This window comes from Musa acuminata, chromosome BXJ2-5, assembly GCF_036884655.1.
Source record: "Musa acuminata AAA Group cultivar baxijiao chromosome BXJ2-5, Cavendish_Baxijiao_AAA, whole genome shotgun sequence".
Lineage (NCBI taxonomy): Eukaryota > Viridiplantae > Streptophyta > Magnoliopsida > Zingiberales > Musaceae > Musa > Musa acuminata.
Window position 1 is genome coordinate 43,912,938 of NC_088342.1, and position 20,299 is coordinate 43,933,236.

The window sequence follows — 20,299 nt, forward strand, 5'->3', positions numbered from 1 at the left end:
GGTCCACTTTGCTTCTGCTCAGGTGACTGAGTCGGGTAGGAGTTTACGAGTGCCCGAAAAGGTCACGTGGTATGGACACCTATAGACACGTGACCTACCCTCTATTAGAGCCACTTGTGGATCCAATTTAAGGTCCGATTACATGAAATGGACCGGTCTAAGGACCCGATCCGTAACCAAATTGAACACGGCATTCACTGAATTCGGTGGACTTAAACCCCAAATTCCTAAAGATCGAATTTGATCCGATCCGAACAACACATGGATTGACTTTTACGATCGATCGATTGGTTGAAATATTTCTCATTTAATTTTATATTCGTTTGTTACATATAAAACGCAACCGTCGATGAACTTAAAACCATAACCACAACATTGTTGGTAGATAATGTTCCTCTTCGTCGGGTTTCTTCCGTCGGAAGCCCCTCCGATCGCTTGAAGAAGACGAGCATTTAGTCCCCCGGAGCTCCTCCGACGCATTGATTTGTGCTGCCACTACCACCACCGAGATGAACTCTTGTTCTCCCTTTCCCAATCCAGTCTATAATGCCGCCATAGCTCAACCACGAGATCCTACACCTTCTTGTCCGACCCCCAGCTTCTTGTTGAATCCGAGAAGCCCACCCCATGTCGGATTTTGTTGTACGCACAGGATGCTCTCGCTAAAGAAGAGGAGAAGCTCGAGCTTCCTGTTCGATGCCGTGGCGGATGGTCGATCAGGAGAGGTGGTCGGCACTGGCGGTGTTGCGGACGATGACGACGACGATCTATGTCCGGTTGATTGCGTCAGGGAGTTCAAGACCGAGGAGGAGTTCGCGAGGATCCTGGACAAGGCCAAGGCCGCCGGGTCGCTCGTGGTTGTGGATTTCTACCGCGCCTCGTGCGGAAGCTGCAAGTACATCGAGCAGGGCTTCGCGAAGTTGTGCAAGGGTTCCGGCGATCAGCAAGCGGAAGTGGTCTTCCTGAAGCATAATGTAAGCCCTCTTCTCCTTTCTCGCCCTTTTAGGCAAGTGTGCTTACCGATCTCTCTTGTTTATGGTCTGCCTCTTCAAGGTGGCTTGGTTAGTGTTTTTGCTGCAGTCTCCATTTAGTAGGGCAAGTTATTGTAGGGTCAAGATGGCAAATTTCTCCTTCGGTCAATTAATACTAGGCGAAATCCATGGGTCAATTGCAAGTTATATAATGTGTTTTAATTGGTATTAATGGTGCATAATGTTTTTATCTTATTAATAAGATGAGATAGTACTACCCAATTTTACCCTGAAAAGAAAATATAATAATATAATGTTGAAATATGAGAGTAAAACATGCTCAAGTTTTACTAATTTACTTCCATATCAGTAATTCAGCCTTAACCCTTTATATTCCTTAAATCATAAAACATGTTACTTAGTTCTCGATATAAGGATAAAGGTTTTTAATTTGTCAGTTCCTAACAACAAATGTAAAACAATGTGAAAATGTAGATTCTCAAGGAAATGATAATGTGGCTTCATGTATGATTTTTTCTGAATTCTCGAGAATTGTGGGAATTTCTTAGTAGCAGAAACATCCCTCAATAACCGACTCTATCCTCAGCATAATGAAGTATTAATCCTTTTAACCAAGGTTTCCATGGCTTATTTTGTATGGTTCCTTATGGTGAGCGTAATGGTATGTGGAAGAACAGATGGAGCAACCGAACAGGATCTCACTTTGACTCTATATCTCAAGCATGACAGTACTTCTGAGAACAACACCTAAGTTATAGCTTTCTTATAATTTCTAGTTGACATACTGAAAGGTGGATCAATTTAATAGCGAGAATGGCCAACATGACACTATGTTTCTACTAGATTCAGTGATGAACAATGAGACAAAATGTTAAATGAATGGAACAGATATTTTATACCAGGCTGCCTCAGACTCCAACATTTGTACCACCCATCTTTAGGCAGTTTAAACAGCTCGATACGTTGCTGTCACTGAGTTTCACAGCACGAACCCAATCAATCCATACGGATGGAACTACTGAAAATATACCACAGATGTCTTGTTCCATTGAGTAACTGACTTCAGTCGCAACCCACCTTCTTTAGCATCACTTTTGGAGCTACTAGTATGGTTTTTTTCCTTTAAAGTGGTAACAAAAGAATTCTTTTTCTTGTTAAAAAATAAATAAAAAATGATATAGATCAAACTCTCTAATTCAAGCATTTTTTTATTAGATGATCATTACACTTCATAGCAGTAACACTGGTACTTCATTTAACATTCTTATTGTATTTGTGAATGGCCTTCTGTCATCTTAAAATATTAGTTTTTTATTTTTTCTTGTGTTGCAAAGTAGGTTTTTCTTTTGTATGCTCTTTTACTGACTTATGAAAGGTATTTTTTCTTCTATCTCAAACTCTAGGTTATTGATGAATATGACGAACAGTCTGAGGTTGCAGAACGGCTACGGATAAAGGTGCATTTACTGGATTTCTCACTTCTTAAATTAGACTCATGACGTTAGAAAGATTGTACGTACAATCAACTGAAAATGTTATGAAGTGCTATACTATCAAATCACAGTATTCCCTGTGGACATTACCATGCTGCAGAACATGCTTTGCAGTTTGCAGAAAATGGATTTCTCACTTCTTAAATTAGACTCATGACATTAGAAAGATTGTACATACAATCAACTGAAAATGCTATGAAGTGCTATACTATCAAATCACAGTATTCCCTGAAAACATTACCATGCTGCAGAACGTGCTTTGCAGAAGGTGGATTTCTCACTTCTTAAATTAGGCTCATGACATTAGAAAGATTGTACATGCAATCAACTGAAAATGCTATGAAGAGCTGTACTATCAAATCACAGTATTCCCTGAAAACATTACCATGCTGCAGAACATGCTTTGTGCCGCCCTACTTGCTGTATTTGACACACTTTTCCTCCACATGGCACATTGGTTCTTCTTAGTTGCTTCACCTTTGAATTCCAGTACATTTGTTCTCACCTTTATGTCTGATATCATCTGGTGTTGAAAGGCAACTTGAGTTCTAAAACAGGGTTGTTCTAATAATGATTGCAAGTTTCAAGTAGATAATATTACAAAACAGCTTCAAGTACATTATTCAATTGCCAAACTGACGGATGGAATTCATGCAGTCAGTTCCACTGTTCCAATTCTACAAGAATGGGGTCCTGTTGGAAGCGTTTCCAACCAGAGACAAGGAAAGAATAATAGCTGCCATTCTTAAATATACTTCCAGTTCCTAAGTGTTGGTGATGTTGCTTCACAGGCTGCAGGTTTGCTTTGTTGCACTCATTCTCTTATGACCATGAAAGTCCAGCTTTATAAGTAGAATATTTCTTTCTAGGGAAACCTGCTGTTTGTATATCGAGTAGCCTCTGTTTTCATATGCTCGTACATCTGTGCCATGGCTGCTTCATCTTATTCTTTAGACTACCTGCTAGTTTTGTATGAAAGGCCTGATTCAATGTAGATAATCTGTTGGCTTCCAACACTACATCAGACATTCTAAATTGTCGATTGCTAGTCTAATCACCGATACTCTTGTAATAGCCTCTGTGTAAAATGAGCATAACATTCTTGATTCGTTTGGATAGAGGATCACATAATGGAAATAAATGTACTTAAAATATAGTCCAATATTGTGGATGGTGACTTGTTGCTCCAGCTGTTGACTTTTGTCTCTGTAGATGCTTTTTATTATGTGAACATGCCATTAGACTCCTTGGTTAGTCCACTTGGTTGTTGAGACTTGCATGTATCTTGAATGTTCTTCTCTTTGTTTTGCTTTGCATTTGGGTTTGATATTTGTTAAGCATATATTGGGTCATTTGCTAATGGCTTAAGCTTTTGAGATTTTCTATCACCCAATTCAATCCTTAACATGGTAGCAAAACAAGTCATTGAGTTCCACTTATGTATTTATCTTTTTTTTCGTGTTTAATTAAAGATATTCATGTAAATACTTTTTGTGTGTGTATATATATATGTATATATGTATATGTATGTATTTTGATGATATGGTTGGACCGATGAATACTTGGAGGAGAAGGAAAAAGATGGAGGAAGGAGAGGAAGAAAGACGAAAGGAAGGAGGAAGAAGACCGAGCAAATGGAGAAGAAAGAAGGCAAAGAAAGAGAAGAGTATATATATATATATATATATAGGATCTTCTTTATTTTTATATTAAGATAAAATAAATACAAAATAAAATACCTGCTCATAATGATCAATTATAGAACAAGAATTCATCTCCTAAAATTGATAACATACTTTTATTTTAAATAACTTATTTTGACTAATCAAATGTTTAATTCCACCGGTCAAATAAATGTAGTCCACCCAAATTCAGATGAAAATGATCGTGGTTTAGATCAATGACAATTAGTATAAAATTATATCAAATCTCATGAATAAAATGAAGGATTATGTTAGATCAACGATAATTAGCTTAAGATTATATAAAATCTTATGAACATAGATCTTACATTACATAATGATTTGTTATCGTTCTACGTATTCCATGTCCAATCCAACACTGGCAGTTCTAATCACCCATCACTGTTGTATGCTGCAACCTTGATATGATAACCAAGTGCAGAAACAGCGAGATGACAAGATGACACTTGAGTTCTGACTGCGTTGCAGGGGAAATTAGATACAAAATAAAAGCAATCTCAGCGCCAATAGCTAAAATTCCCACATCCTCACATCATATCATTTGGAAATATAGCTGCGCGAACCAATATATATGGTGGCTCTATCTATCATACAAGCAAAGAAAATAGTGCAGCTGGAAAGTAATGCTGAGTAAACATCACAGGCATGTTAATCAAATTACAAAATCTTTTTCAGTATAGAAAAAGGGGTATTGATCGTAACTACACATCTCACAGCTTATACACATTGGCAGCCTACAAACAACAATTACTTTCCTCTCTTAACTGGATGTTAATCAACAATGTGTACCTGGAATCATCAACAGGAAGAGGATATATGAACATCTAATTTGACCAGGCGACGAGGTTCCCGTGCTAGAAAAAGGGATCGCCTTCATCATATGCTTCTTCTTTGTTTTCGGTCTATAATCTTTAACTTCAAAATTAGTACTGTTCGTTCGATCGTTTTTGTCCTTGGGCACAAAGATTGCATGTAAAACCTCCCCAGTTAAAATAAGGTACTCCACACAGTACCATCTCCTTCACCACACCTTTCATGGACATCCTTGATCTTCTCCACAGATTTGCAGATCCCGCTGCAGCTCCAGTCAAATGATGCAATGCATACATTTCCTGCCTGGGCCTTCCACTCGCAGTCTGGAGAGAAGCCAGAAAGAGTTACTGGAGACAATTTTTTTTTACAAATGAACACCCCAAATTGGATACACCTAGTAGAGAACAAACCTGGAGGTGTCCCACAACACATGTTCCTCTCGTCAATGTGTTCTACTTCCAGCCCAATAAACCATGAACCTAGTGATACATCTTCATTAGCATATTTGTGCAGTATTGCCCTGCCATTAATGATTTAAATAATCAGTGTCATCCACCATTTGAATCAAATAACAGATACGAGAGTTATCATATCTTACTGGTTTATTGAGATGTACATAGCCAGGTCTTTTGAAATAGCATAAATCTGTCCAGTAGCATGACGGAAATACTTATTCCCATCTTCTCCAAACTTCCAGTATTCAGGTTCATGGTACTTGACATTCCTGAAGCACAGATGAAACAATGTTAACACATGAACTTAAAGCATAGTTTTGTTAAAGCATCAAGGGGACCATTCTCCTAAAAATATAAAAAAGACATTACTTGCTTGAAAGCACTGGCCCGGACTTCATACATCCTATATAGGTCCGTGGCTTTGATCTGTGTCGAGCAAGAGTTGTGGCTAGCATTCCTGTTTTAATTGTGCATTTGCAAGAATTGATTAGCATGATAGAAACATAATACATAATATAAAGTCTCAATTAGGCACAATACACACCTAGATTCACATGAACATCATCATCCACCTTGACATAAAAATCAGCATCCCATATGGCAACAGCAGTGGAAAAGAACATCTTTGTTTTTGCAGAAAGTTCATGGTAACCTTCCACATGATCCTATGAGATAAACAACATATCATTTCAAGGCAGAAGACAACCATCAGTTGAGAGAATTCTGACAATTAAAGGATGAGGTTCAACAATGTCTAGCAGTTCCAACATACCAGCCTGAGAAAGTCATTATGCAGAGATTCCTCGGAATCAATAGCCTTATCAAGTATACTTTTAGATGTAGCACTGTACAGAAACAGTAGGATTCAGCCATTATAACAAGCTAACAATCTTGATCTATAATTTAAACTTAATCGGCCTTGAGAATGAAAGATGCTGCTACTGTAACGAAGAGATCAATAGCCAGAGAAAACATTTACAAGTTACAACAGAATTACAGAATAATGCAGAAAAGTTGCAACAGAAAAAAAAATACAAGATAATAGCAAAAGGAAATTACATGCATACAGATTTGAACCAACACGACAGAAGAAAAACTATGTTAAGTTCTTCGAACTTGTGATGGCAAGATGAAATTGGTCTGTGGTTCATCACTGTGTACAGCTATCATATTTAGATATCTATTAATCACTATGAAAAAGTAAACGATTTACCCTTGTTACGCACAAATATCCGAGTCCAAACATATTAGGACAATTAACAAAAGATGAAGCAAAATAGGATCAATAATTAACATAATATCTAAATATTATAAAGTTCACATCAGTTAGATCCAGAAGGGGAAAAGTGAATCTTCATAAGCTTCACATTAGCAAAATAGAAGATGATGCTCTTAAAAAAATAGATAAACAAATGCAACAATGGATTATAATGAAGTTCTGCATTCATCAAAGGTTTACATGAGTAATAGTCATTATGGAAAACAAAACCATGTTTTCCATAAAAGAGGTAGTAATATTTACCTATGCCCAATCATGAACCGGATGACAATTCCCTTTTCATGTTCTAGCTGTCGGAGCTTGTCACCTGATAAAAAAGCTCACAACTTGCTTAGTGTAGGCTATCTAAGAAGGACTTTGTACAGAAAGAGAAAGAAAATGGCAGAAAATTTGACAACTAAATTGATGATCTGGATATTCTACTTTAGCTATTTCTCAAGTAATTCCATGAATATTTTGTCATTCCTTCAGCTACATCTGGATCTATCTTTTATTTCATGCCCCTCATTTTGCTAAAGCTGCAACCGGTAGGCTTCAGTTTTGATTCAGATGGATACAAAGTTCTCATGCTTAGTTCCAAGTTAACCAGATAAATGTTGCTAAGTGCCTGTTAGATAATACACAAAGCTTTGAACAAGCAATAGAAACCTAAGATAGAAAGTAAACATGGTATACAAATCAACCATCTTCAAGATAGAGTTCAATATCAGAAGTAAATGGCCAGATGCATTTTCCCAATTTTCAAGATTAAGTTAGATGGTTTTTTTTTTTCCTGTTTGCTGATAGTATTGAATTGTTTGCGTAAAGAACTAACACACTTAAAACTAGAGCTATGGAGACAAGGCTTATAAACAAAAGAGGGAGTTGCTCAATTGAAAAAATAAAAATAAAACGACAATATGTGGTGACATGACATTCTCTAATCACACCATTTAATGCCTGAGGTATGATATTTAAGATTTTAACTTTGATGTTTTGGGTTGCTACTATATTATTAACATTTTGTTTACTAGGTAGGCCAAATGTAGTTTGTACCGAGCAAGCCCCTTTTACTAGACCAAGTCTTTATCTATTTTGGATGATTGCATTAATACCTTTGGTCAAAACTCAAACTGTTCTTGCATTTTGCACTTTGTTTGGGTTAATATTAAGAAAAAAAACATATATTTGTATCTCCATTTTATTTTTATTTTTGCTGTGTAACTTTTCTAGATTTAATAACATAAGAATATTGTTTGAGGTTCTTCCAGTGACCACACTGGATAAAGTGAGACTCAATGAAGCAAATATTGTATGCTACTTTTGCAATTATGACTCCAAAAAAGTCAGTAAGGATGAATGGAATACTACAATTATATATAATCAGGAGGACCAAAATAAGAATAGTCAAAAACTGCTTTGCACCATATAATATGAAAAATGCTATGCACAATTCATGTTTTTTCCTTTTCTTGTTAAGAACAACCAACCACTACTGCAAGTACTACTTCCAAATCAACATTACAACTACCCATAGGACCAATAATTAATAAACAGAATGAAATGGTCCACAAAGTGGAATCAACATAATTCTTCAGATCAGAAAGCTGAGTCACTTAAATGCTACCTTGGGGCATCCAAGTCTCTCTGACGGAATCCCTCCTCTTCCTGCTGCTGAAAGCGGTGTTGATCCCTATCACAACAAATGCCTTCTTTCTCTGCTGACTTGACACAGCAATCGTCGGCGAGCCATTGGCGCCGTTCAGCTCCAGCGCGCTCCGCTGCGACGCCAGCTCCATCTGCAGCGTCGAGATCGTCTTATCCAGAGATCTGAAATTTCAGACACACAATTGACATCCTCCTATCAATCTCAGTTCACAAAAATCCAACAAATTCAACAAAAAGAAACCATAAATTTGAAGCCTTTTGAGATTCGAGTACGCACTGTATGACCTCATGCGTCCTTGTCACCTCCCCCATTACGTCCTCATCCTGCTCCGCTCTCTGCAATCGAACGAAAAAGAATCATCATTTGGAACATGCGCAGAAGAACTCAAATCCGCGGTCGGAATTGATACGGACCCTTTTGGTTGCGCAATCTTCCGCGACGATCTGGAGCTCCTGCTCCTGCCGGCCGGTGGAGACGATCTGGCCGGTGGCATCCGGGCCCTCCCAGGACCTGCCACCGCGAGGAGATCGTGATCGACGTGAGCGAGGGTTAGCGCGAGATTCAAGGAGGGATTACGGACCGACCTGTTGGTGAAGAGAATCCCGAGGGCGAAGCTGCCGACGCAAAGGATCGCCGTCCATCTCGCGGACGACCTCCGCTCGCCGCCGCTGCTGGCGTTGCCGCTCCTCACCCTCATTTGCTTCCGCGTCTATCGTTCCCACGCTTGGGTTGGCGAACGAAGAGAGGTGAGGAGACAGGAAAAGAGGTGGCGAAGGAAGGAGGGAGTTCGGGGTACCTCAAGTCAACTTACCGCAACCGCTACTGGGATCTATTGTATGAAACCTCGGGAGAGCGGAGCTTCGGACAAACGGGCCGCCAACTCAACGCGTCAACACGTAGCGTCTAGACGGTGACGGGAACCAAAGACTCCGGAATACATCATGGTCAACTTACCGCGTCAACACGTTGCATCCACGGGATGATTCCTGGACACAGGGCGGTCAACGTACCGCATCAACTCTTGGCGCCTGTTTCGTGGAAACATCCGGCGGAAGCTTACCCACCGTCTTCCTGCCTTCTGATTGAAGAAGCCAGTGGGCCCCCACTTATATTCACCAGTAGCAAGGCTAGGCCCCCACTTTTAGACAAGGATTAGCCTTTTGAGTTGTTGGGCCTCACTGGAAGGCCCAGAAAAGCAATTTATCTCAATAGAGAAAGCCCATATCGCCGCATTAAGCCCAAAGCTTCTACCCATTTCATGGAGGTCTAATTTGAACTACAACAAATAATGTTGCTTGTAACGTGCAAACACCATTTCTTGGTATCTAAATTGCAATTATTTTGAGGTTGACTTTGTAGTGAGTTTAAGATCTCAATAATACGAGACCATTAATATTATAATTCAAGTCATGTGATTAAGTACGGCACCTGTATGGTCACCTACAAAAGCGTGGACTTGGCGGTTCCATTTGTCCCACCCCGCGATGAGTCGACTCGGCCGAGTTGGCCGATCACTTCACCTCATTAGGCTCCAGTCCAATGCCGCCTTCTCATCCGTCTTCTAAGGTGACGTGGCATTTAGATTCGTATTATTTTTATTTTTGGGAACTTATTAATTAGTATTTTCCATTTATAAGAATGTTTTGTAAATTAAAGCAAATAAATTTAAATTTTCAAAAATATTTACACAAATGAATTATTTTGCAATGCTTTTGGACATTATAATGTGTAAAGATTCCTAAAAGTTGCAGTGCCGTGCTTCCGCTACCCGTCTGTGGCTCCCTCAATTGGCTACCTAACATTTTATGGATTTGTGGGCCCCAATCTAATCTCCAATTGCGAGTCAGGCGGGGCTTTTTTCTAGGTCCCACAAGGTACGTCGGAGAGGGTAAGACAAAAAATTTGTTCTTTCTTTCGACATTTGGGGCTTGACTGGGGCAGGCGAAGCGATCCGAACACCGAGTCGATTCCCCAACTCGGTCAAGTTGTGTGGCCGCTTCTCTCCGTTTATACATGGCTTAATGAAGCGATTGCTGTAATCGATCGTATCGGGCTCCGGCGTAGGGATATTGGAGGAGTGGGAGGAGGAGGAAGATGGGGTTGTCTCTGATCGAGGTGAGCTTCTCCTGGCAAACCCAAATCTCCATCTCGACGTGAGAAGAGTTGGGTACCGATGGTTGGTTGTCTTGTTGATCTCTCCATGTTTCCTTGTGTGATCAGGGGTTCACCAAGTCGCTGGCGATGACCGTGCTATCCGAGATCGGAGACAAGACCTTCTTCGCTGCAGCGGTGAATCTCGTGTCCTTTGTTTCATTTTCCTACTTTCTGCTTTTCTTCGTTCTTACTTTATGCAGGTGTCCTTTGTTTCATTTTCTACTTTCTGCTTTTCTTCGTTCTTACTTTATGCAGGTATGAGATCTTAGATCTGTAGTTCTCTGGTTTTAGAGTGTAGTTATCATCATATTGTGGGTTGGGTTGCTTCTTGAAGGCGAAAAGATTCAGATGGGGTTGGAACTAGATGTTCTCTGCTGTTAGATTAACTGGTGTTGCGTGCGTCATTAATGCGATGGGATCGGACTGGAGTGAACTCGATGTCATTATTCGAGCTGCTCTTGGGTCTATCAGCTTTAAGTGCGTGCGTTCTGGAATCACAATTCTCAAGATGGGTTTAGCTTTGTTGAGCAAGTAGTCAGTGAGTTTCATTTCTTCAATTATCTTATGAAGAACCTGAAGGAATCAGGAGGTCAACTCTCTTTAAGGCAATTATAAAAGAATTAAGTAGCGAATTTGTGGCATGAGTTAATCATATGGGAAACAAGCTCTTTGCATTGCATCTATGGTTATTGTCCACCTTTGTTTCTATAACTTCTTATTTCTATTTCTACTATTTTATTTCTTTGTTTTATTTATTAATTTTACATCAGATATTATGGTTGCTCCATTTTGTTAGCTTGTAATCTTACATGATGTTTTTGTTGGGTCTAGATACTCTACTAGGTGGCGAATTCGTGGCATGCGTTAATCATATGTGAAACAAGATCCCTGCATTGCATCTATGATTATTGTCCATCTTTGTTCCTATTACTAATTATTTCTATTTCTACTTTTCTTTGTTTTATTTATTAATTTTGCATAACATATTATGGTTGCTCAATTTTATTAGCTTGTAATCCTACATGATGTTTTTGTTGGGTCTAGATACTCTACTAGGTGAATTTCTGCCCATCAAATACTGATATATACTTAATTGTGTACATTACCATACATATGCATCACCAAGCATTTTGACTTCCTAACATTTTTATACTAATCCATTTTCATCTCGTCTTAATGAAAAGGGGAAAAAGTCCAGTATAAGAAAGTTTTAATCCTGCCATTTAGTTTCAGAATGGTTGCCTGTCATGTATGTTTGTTTTGCCCTTAAGTTGGACTCTGCTACAGTATGGAGATCAGCATCTCATTTCAGCATAAACATACCAAAAGCACAGTAGCCCAACATGTCATTGCAATTACAATATTCTGTCCAAATGAATATTGCATCAGGTCATGATAATGCATATTCGTATTCCACGAAGTAGATAATTCTGTGAGATCTTGATGCTAGGACACATCCAAGATATTGGTATTTAGGTCTGAGGGATTCTTTGGTAGTTAGCTCTACAAGTTTCCTTATGGAAAAGTTGAGTTATCTTGTGTACTGTAAAGTTACTGAAAAATAAGTGAATATGTTAGTAACATGATTTCCAGGTTATAAGTATGACATGAAGGGAAGTAGACAATTGAACATCCATTGATTTTTCTTTTGTTTTATCTCTGTTGCCAATTCCTGCTTATGCTTTGTGTTTTAAATGTTGAATTTGAACCGGCTATCTATGTTGTTTGCTTTGCTGTTTTTTCAAAAATTATTGTGAATTATTGATTTATTCCAATTATCTTAAATTTGGAGAGGATGGATTCTGCTCTTCCATTTCTGGTCTAACATTAATTTAACTGGCACCTCATGTATTTTCCTTTTTAGATCTTGGCAATGCGTCATCCTCGGAAGCTTGTTTTAGCAGGTTGTTTAGCATCCTTAATTGTGAGTATGGCATCTGTTTCTTATACCTTTATATTGCTTTGTTGATCTGTAATTTTGTTTGTTTTTACATGTATTCTGGATGATGTTGTAGGTCATGACCATTCTATCTGCCTCTCTTGGTTGGGTTGCACCTAATCTGGTAATCTGTCATGATTGATAAGAATCATTTTTGCACTTTAAACTCCTGCTTATTGACTTTCCTTCCATTTGGTTCTTTGTTTTGGCAGTTCTACTTAGCATTCATTATGGGATAATATGTATTATAACATTAGAGTGCTATGTTCTATTGAGATAAATTCTTGAAATTTGTTAATCCTGAAGAAGATTCTTCTGTTTATGTTTCTGCTATGATGCTCTCAAATAAGCATGTTCATACCTTAAGAAGAGATATCAGATCTAGTAGTCATCGTGGATAACAATCACAACTTTTATTATCTATCTATACCATGAATTTAAAAGACCAGTCAGATCGATATAGTACCAGTCTGTATTTATTTTAATTATTATCTATAGCATGAATTTAAAGACTAGTCAGATGGATATAGTACCAACTAGTATTAATTGGTCTAACAAGGATCAACGAGCGATATAGTACTAGGATTGTCAAGGGGGCGGGGATTGCTTCTCTTGTCCCAGTCCCAGTCCCCGTCTTTGTCTCATCCCCCAGCCTCACCTCGTTCCCCATTTAGATAGGATGGGGCCAGAGTTGGGGCATGCCTATTGGGGGTGGGGAACCTATGGATTCTCTGTATTCTCCTAATTAATCCATTATATTTTAAAAAAAATAAAACTATTATCAAAACTAATTACCTACCAAAATGTCACAGTGATGAGAAGAAGACCCACTTTAATTAGGGCTCAAGTGTGCACGAGGGAGGGGGTTGTTGACCGTTGAATGTTTATATTGTTTCATCTAGTTCAATCAAACCCAATGGCTCGCATTTGACTCTCAATCAACTCAACTAAGGCTCAATTTAGCCAATGAAGTCATTGGGTGCCCAGGTAGCTCGCCTAGGTGCCTAGGCGAGGTGAGGCCCCGAGTGCTTGCCTAATGGGCTGGGCGGGCATCTTCACTTAAGCGTGGTCCAGGCACTGGGCAAGCTGCGCAGACATTCAGTTCAACTCAAGCCAGTTTGAGCCTGAGTTGAACCAAATAATTGAATTTGGTTCAATTGAACTAGTTAGACCTAGCGTCGATGGCTGAAGAGTTCGATTGAGACCTATCCACGCACAAGTCATAACGCAGAAATCCTTTCACACTTTATTTCTGCACAACGACATAGTTCCTCCCATCGGTGAGCGACAATAGCAGTGGCAGCGACAGCAGTGGCTTCTTCCTCTGGCAACAGCGGCAACGACTTCTTCCCCTCCCTCCGAGTATATCTCTCTCTTTCTCCTCCACCCTCCTACCTCTGCCCCGTTCACCACAGCACTCTGCATCCTCTCCCCTCTTCTCTCTTCCCCTCCTTCCCCGTTCACCGCTCCTCTGCAGTGGCGATGGCTCCTTCCCCTCCCTGTATATATCTGTCTTTCTCCTCCTCCCTTCTACTTCTGCCCCGTTCACCACAGCCCTCCTACCTTCACTGCAACCTCTTCCCTCTTCCTTCTTCCCCTCCCTCTTCCCTGTTCATCGCTGCCTTCTGCCCCATTCACTGCTGCCATCTTCCCCATTCACCACAGCCATCCTACAGCCTCTTCCCTCTTCCCTGTTCACCGCTGCCTTCTTCGCCATTCACCGCTGCCACTTCATTTCTGTTTGTCAATTTAAACTTAGAATAGCTGCCTGCTTTGCTGTTAGTCTTTGTTGTTTGTTTATGTTTGTGAGAACAGCAACTGCCTGCTGTAGTGAATCAGTAGTAAAATATCAATTATTATTGCTATTATTTGTAGTGATTAGTGCTACCTTTTAGTGTTTTGGATTGTCGTTGCAGCTTTAGATGGTGACAAGATTGAAGATGATGAATTGGAATTTAATGATCTTTGATGTAATCTTGTTTTATTTTGTAAGTTTGTTATTGAATATGGACAATGTAGTTTGGTACTTTAAATGAATCGAAGTTTGATGTGTTATTTTTGTTTTAGTTTATTTTTATTAATCATGATATATAATTTTTAAATTATAATATTTGGAGCGCCTCGCTTCCCTCGGGCGAGCGCTTAGTGCTTCAAGCATTTTGGGACTATGGCACCTTTTGGTGCCTAACGCTTTTGACTACAGTGAATCCAGCTTGATTTGTATTAGGCAGACTAGGTGGGTGCCTAGCTCGCCTAGCATTTGGCCCACATATTGATGAGGTGGGGACGGGTATGGGGATGGGGTGGGGAGTACTCTATTTGTACCTGTCCCATAACCGGACAGATGATAGAAAATGCCCCTCATGCCCTCCCCCATCCCTATTTATATCCCTCATCCCTGCCTCATTAGGTTGACACCTCTATATAGTTCTATCTGTATTTATTTAAATTATTATTTCACAATATACCAAGTGGTATAGGAGTATCTGCAAATTAGTGTCATATTGTATCAACAACATTTAATATGGTATTGAACAGATTTATATCCAGAACAATGATCTATGCTAACTTGGATATGTTAAACTGAATAAAATTTGCTTAATCTCAAAGCAACCAGTTCACCACCAGCTCACTCTTTTCTTCTTCCTTCCCTTTCTTTCTAATATTCCTCCCTTTTTATCATTTCTATGTTTACTATGTTAACTAGTTGTACATCTTCACCTTGCATTGGTTAATTTTTAATTGTTGAATTTAAACCATGGGATAAAAAGAGAACAGATGGAATTTTTGTAATGTAAAGAGACAGAGAAATTGAGAGATGTGAGAAGGAGATGGGGGTCTTGTGTGTGTGTGTGTGTGTGTGTGTGTGAGAGAGAGAGAGAGAGAGAGAGAGAGAGAGAGAGTGTGTGTGTGTGTGTGTTGATGAGGAATATTGACTAATTGATGAAAGGGATATGTGGTCTGGGAGAAATCAAACTGTTTTTTCCTTTCTCTATTTTTTTTACTATAGAAGTCCAGAAATCCAGTCCAAAAATCTCATATTTGTTGTATTCAGTGATTTAAAAAGCGCTAGGCGCTAAAAGGCGTCAAGGTCCAAAAACGCCCGAGGCGCTAGGCGCTCGCCCGAGCGAGGCGAGGCGCTAAAATATAAAAATATATAATATAATTAATAAATATAATTATTTAAAATTTTAAATAAAAATATGCTATTAAATTAAGAAAATTTATTAACAGTATTGAAAATTAATCATTTCAAATAAACTTAATATTAACAGTATACTGTATACTGAGCCTGCTAACTGAGAAACGAGGAAGCAGCGGCGACAGCGGCAGCGGCGAGCGGCGAGCAACGGCAGCAGCAGCAGCAACGACAGCGGGAAAGGGAGCGGGAGCGACGAGCAGCGGGAGGCGTGAGCGGCGACAGCGACAGCAGGAGCAGGAGCGGCGAGCAGCGGGAGGCGCGAGCGGCGACAGAGGCAGCGTTTGCGAGCAGCGACAGCAGCAGCGGCGAGCGGCGACAAGAGCGACGAGTAGCGGGAGGCGTGAGCGGCGACAGAGGCAGTGTTTGCGAGCAGCGACAACGGCGAGTGGCGACAACGGCAGCGTTTGCCAGCAGCGACAGCGGCGAGCAGCGAGATCGAGATCGGGATCGGGATCGGTAGTGGCAGCGGCAGCGGGTTAGGGTTGGGTAAGGGTTATATTGGTTTAGTTGGTTCGATTGAACCAACTAACCAACCGAACTAGGACCGAACCAGACCTAAAATCCTGGTTCGGTCACCTTGGTTTACCCGGGCGCTCGCCCGAAGCGCCCAGCGCCTGGGCTCGGGCGAGCGCCCAGGCGGCGCCTGTTTGAAGCGCGCTGCCTGGGAGATTAGCGAGGCGCTCGGGCCTCGCCTCGCCTCGCCCGAGCGCCTTTTTCAATCACTGGTTGTATTTATCATGTGGCTTGATTAACGTGACTGAAAATCCTTGTGTTGGTCTCAATTTTTTTTTCTTGGCCACTTTTCAAGTACATCAAAACATCCATAAAACTTAAATCCCAGTAGCCACAAAATTTTGCAATCCATGTATATGAGAAACTAATGTTGTATGAGGCTAATGTTTTATTTTAAAAAAATAAAACTATTTTTTTATTAGTTGATATCTTAGCTAAATAGGGCAGCCCACTGTATGAGGCTCTTTTCAATTTGTTGCTTGGGAAGAATCAAGACTTGCATCCTTGCTGTTTTTATGACTTGAACCATGGTGACTTTGGTGGCAAAGGACTGTTTGAATGTCCTGAACCATAGTAACTTCAATAGTAAAGGAGCAACCTTATTGTGGCTAGTTGTTATTATCAACTATAATCCATGTATATGAGAAACTAATGTTTTAATTGAATGTCTCAGTTTTGGTCAAATTACACTATGAGTGCATCTAGTGATTATTATTCAAATGCTGCCAGAAACAGGTGCTTTTACTTGATATTTTGAAGGAACCTAGGAAATTGACAACTTGAAAATAAGTTGTCTCTGTATTATGAATAATCATTCACTTCCATTCATTACATGCTAATAATATCTAAGTTAAGGGTACTTGAAAATTCTGATGAGACTTCTGAGTGGGTGCTAACTAGGATGTTCTGTCTATTGGGTTTCTGAGACCAAATAAATTATTTTGGCACCGCATTCTGGGATATGAGTAACTGCAGTCATACAATCCGCAACAGATAATTATCAGTTGGAACTGTAAGATTTATGTAATGACCAAAACTCATGCCATCTACTTTAGCAGAGGAGAAACCTGATATTCCATGTATGACTAATGGAAGTTCATTTTGAGTTTTGACCCAGGTTTACATATTTCCACTACACATAAAACTTGTCTTCTCTTGACTGAATGATAAAAATGTGATTGTAATGCTTGTCCATTTAAAAGAGCTACCCCAGCTAATCTGGGTGAATGAAGCACTTTATTTCAGCTGGTATCTTAATATTTTGCTTCCTTATTTTATGTCATTGGACTCATTACCTAAAGAAATACACTGGCTTTCTAGACTTTTCAGATTACAAAGTCCTGGTTTTATGTCTTATTAATTGTTTATATGTATTCTTTCAATTAATCCTATCAACTTTTTTTTTGGCCATATTTTGTAATTTAGAAAGTGTTTAATTGAAACAGATTTCTCGTAAATGGTCACACCACGTAACAACTGTGTTGTTCTTTGGATTTGGGCTGTGGTCATTATGGGAAGGATTTAATGAAGAAAGGTATGGTTATTTCTGCACCATTCTCGAGCATCTATATTTCTTGTTTGCTCATTCATTTCAAGACTTTACATAGTGTTTAAAACTAATTGCCATTATTCCTTTAGTGAGAGTGAAGAATTGGCAGAAGTCGAAGCTAAATTGGTTAGTTAACTTATCTAGAACTCTTTTAACTCATTTCATTAATGGAGTTTTTTCTAAGTTTCTCTAAACACCTCAGAATGCTGATTGGAAGGCTGAAACTGGAAGCAACAAAGTAAATACCACGGTTATTATACTTGTGCCTATTGGTCTTTGTTGATTTTTTCACACTTCACATGACTCTAATTTGCCAAACTATGTTTTCCTTGATTTCCTGTTGCGCTTTCTATATGTGTGTGTGTGTGTGTGTGGAGAGAATAGCTAGTAAATAGCATGGATAAACATGTTCTAGTGAAGATGGTCAGGATCAATGTAATTGGGCATGCACATTTTGGGCAGGCTTTTCTCCTTGCATAACCAAGAAAAAGTGGGTCTATTGACTATAACATAGAATCTGCCATTCTTGAATTTGGCCGAACAAGAAACTAGATACCTTTTGACTGGGCTAGGCAGGTCAATTCCCAATTGTACAACAGTGATGAAAAAGTCCTCACCTGCTACACAGTGACCAACCAGATCAGTTAGTCATATCCGGAACGTGGAGGAAAGACACTGTTTTGAGGAGTATTTTCGATCTACAGTAGAAGTGTTTTTTTTTATGACTTGGACAGGGTAGCAGTAACCTATATATGAGGAATTATGAGCCTATTGGCATCAGTTTTGCAATTTTCGTCAGAAATTTCAGCAATAGAGTCTTAAGTTCTCGTTTTTTTTATCTTCCTTGATCTAGAGAAGCACTAGTTACGGGTTGTAATATGCATAACTATATGTGGATTTCTCGAGTCATTTTTCTGACATATAACTTGCTAGCTCTCTTTTCTTGTACTTTCCTTAGATGTATGGTGAAAGTTCAAGGGAAAAGCAACTAACAAACTAGCTTTGGTACATGTGCTGCTAATGCATGCCGATTCATTGCCACCATGTCAACGTTAACTGCTTATATTTTATGGAGATTATTATGATCTGACAGATTCCTGTAATATTTAAGCTGTTATTTGACATAGGTCATGCTGTAATTTTTTTTATCTATCGTTAGGGGAGTGATGATTTGAAGAAACAGCAGAGGCCATTTCTAACCCAATTCTTCTCGCCCATCTTCATCAAGGTAATGGTGTTCAAGTTACAAGACCAAATAAATGAAAATAACTGGTGTCATTGTTTTGTTCTAGCAGGTCTAATCTGATATGCTACCATGTGATGCAGGCATTTTCCATCACGTTCTTTGGTGAGTGGGGTGACAAGAGCCAGGTAAACCATGGTTAAATGAGGTTAGTGTTTTCCTCCCTGGTTAGCTATGGTCACAAAGTTACAGCTATTTGTTTTCCAGATTGCTACAATTGGGTTGGCTTCCGATGAGAACCCGTTTGGTGTAGTTCTTGGGGGCATCATGTATGGCCTCTATCCTCTGTTTTTTTTTTCGTGGTTCGATTTCATTTTTAGCCAAACTTAAATCTGTTTTTGCTTCATTATTTTGGTTTAGCGGACAAGCATTGTGCACCACAGCGGCAGTAATCGGAGGAAAGAGCCTGGCGTCGCAGATATCAGAAAAAATGGTAAGGAGCATCGTTAGATATTGTTACAGAAAACTCATTCGAGTTAACGCTGTCTATTGTTTTGATTACAGGTTGCACTCTCCAGTGGCATACTCTTCTTGGTATTTGGCGTCCAATCCTTCCTATCAGCAGCCGGAGAGTCATGAATCCCAAACTGTGGGATCATATGTTCTTCCTTCAGGAGAAAAGCTTGCTGTATTCTCCTTTGGGGGTTAAGACTTCTAATCTGACCATTGATAGACCCTATTTTGTCTCATTTGAAGAACATATATAACAGTTTTTTCTTACGACCTACCCGTCAGAGGGAAAACCCCATGAAAACACTGTTTACATTGGACTGGATATCAAACTCCAGAAGACACGCATGAATATTTGCATTGAACTTTTAGGATATTTGCAATTTGTTTGAAGTGCCAAATCAATGGGATCATTTGACTTTTTATTTGCAATGAGAGAGAGAGAGAGAGAGAGAGAGAGAGAGAGAGAGAGTTTCAACTGGAATGGAACACTGGAAAAGGATTGGTCTGTGTTGTAGTTCGTCGACGGACCGATGCAGGAGATAGCGCCTCCAAAAAAGTGCTGTGAGAAGGCCCTCTGTCTCTCTCTGTCTCGCTACAGCAACCCACCCAATGTGGAGTGTAGGGAAGAAGCAAAGAAATGCTGCAATGAAGAAGAGAGCAGAGCTGGACTGTCACTCATAAGCTTAAACAAGAGGAGTTTACTTGGAACAGTAGGTAGAAACTTCCAAGACAGTTCTTCTAACAGTTCAATGTTAAGATAAATACCCATTTTTTCCAAGTACCTGAGAGACATTGAATATCTACAAACAATACCTACATTAGTCAACAGTTTAAGGCGACATCGGCAACGATTGATCACCTCG

The 20,299-nt window shown here is 39.5% G+C and overlaps 3 protein-coding genes across 6 annotated transcripts; 2 read left to right on the forward strand and 1 right to left on the reverse strand.

Moving 5' to 3' along the window:
- Positions 1 to 360: 360 nt before the first annotated feature.
- On the forward strand, positions 361 to 3,639 carry LOC135584965 (thioredoxin-like 4, chloroplastic). Of its 2 annotated transcripts, XM_065109710.1 has the most exons (4): positions 361 to 974; positions 2,396 to 2,449; positions 3,143 to 3,283; positions 3,355 to 3,639. In XM_065109710.1, the coding sequence occupies exons 1-3, from the start codon at positions 510 to 512 to the stop codon at positions 3,251 to 3,253; spliced, it is 630 nt and encodes a 209-aa protein (XP_064965782.1). In that variant the 5' UTR covers positions 361 to 509; the 3' UTR covers positions 3,254 to 3,283; positions 3,355 to 3,639. The 2 variants fall into 2 exon arrangements, with proteins under 2 accessions (XP_064965782.1, XP_064965781.1); XM_065109709.1 differs by having other exon boundaries at positions 3,143 to 3,639.
- Positions 3,640 to 4,802: 1,163 nt separating this feature from the next.
- Positions 4,803 to 9,191, reverse strand: LOC135612909 (beta-1,3-galactosyltransferase 7-like). Its single transcript, XM_065109704.1, has 11 exons — positions 8,968 to 9,191; positions 8,797 to 8,893; positions 8,660 to 8,718; positions 8,342 to 8,544; positions 6,979 to 7,042; positions 6,229 to 6,301; positions 6,001 to 6,121; positions 5,826 to 5,913; positions 5,600 to 5,725; positions 5,412 to 5,521; positions 4,803 to 5,324 (listed from the first exon to the last, which is right to left on the reverse strand). The coding sequence occupies exons 1-11, from the start codon at positions 9,078 to 9,080 to the stop codon at positions 5,176 to 5,178; spliced, it is 1,203 nt and encodes a 400-aa protein (XP_064965776.1). The 5' UTR covers positions 9,081 to 9,191; the 3' UTR covers positions 4,803 to 5,175.
- A 1,148-nt stretch (positions 9,192 to 10,339) lies between these two features.
- On the forward strand, positions 10,340 to 19,809 carry LOC135584970 (GDT1-like protein 5). 3 transcript variants are annotated; one of them, XM_065109705.1, is made up of 12 exons: positions 10,340 to 10,498; positions 10,604 to 10,672; positions 12,402 to 12,461; positions 12,553 to 12,600; positions 17,637 to 17,725; positions 17,830 to 17,866; positions 17,943 to 17,990; positions 18,900 to 18,968; positions 19,067 to 19,111; positions 19,191 to 19,252; positions 19,344 to 19,416; positions 19,488 to 19,809. In XM_065109705.1, the coding sequence occupies exons 1-12, from the start codon at positions 10,478 to 10,480 to the stop codon at positions 19,560 to 19,562; spliced, it is 696 nt and encodes a 231-aa protein (XP_064965777.1). In that variant the 5' UTR covers positions 10,340 to 10,477; the 3' UTR covers positions 19,563 to 19,809. The 3 variants fall into 3 exon arrangements, with proteins under 3 accessions (XP_064965777.1, XP_064965778.1, XP_064965780.1); XM_065109706.1 differs by having other exon boundaries at positions 17,943 to 17,978; XM_065109708.1 differs by lacking the exon at positions 17,943 to 17,990.
- The last annotated feature ends 490 nt before the right edge of the window (positions 19,810 to 20,299 follow it).

Coding starts and splice junctions, on each gene's coding strand:
- LOC135584965 (XM_065109709.1), top strand. CDS start 510: ATGAACTCTTGTTCTCCCTTTCCCAATCCAGTCTATAATGCCGCCATA. Junction 975..2,395: donor TGGTCTTCCTGAAGCATAAT/GTAAGCCCTCTT, acceptor CTCAAACTCTAG/GTTATTGATGAATATGACGA. Junction 2,450..3,142: donor CAGAACGGCTACGGATAAAG/GTGCATTTACTG, acceptor GAATTCATGCAG/TCAGTTCCACTGTTCCAATT.
- LOC135612909 (XM_065109704.1), bottom strand. CDS start 9,080: ATGAGGGTGAGGAGCGGCAACGCCAGCAGCGGCGGCGAGCGGAGGTCG. Junction 6,302..6,978: donor CGGTTCATGATTGGGCATAG/GTAAATATTACT, acceptor GTTTCTGTACAG/TGCTACATCTAAAAGTATAC. Junction 5,325..5,411: donor GTGTTGTGGGACACCTCCAG/GTTTGTTCTCTA, acceptor GCTTCTCTCCAG/ACTGCGAGTGGAAGGCCCAG.
- LOC135584970 (XM_065109705.1), top strand. CDS start 10,478: ATGGGGTTGTCTCTGATCGAG. Junction 17,991..18,899: donor GCAACAAAGTAAATACCACG/GTTATTATACTT, acceptor ATCTATCGTTAG/GGGAGTGATGATTTGAAGAA. Junction 19,112..19,190: donor AGTGGGGTGACAAGAGCCAG/GTAAACCATGGT, acceptor TTTGTTTTCCAG/ATTGCTACAATTGGGTTGGC.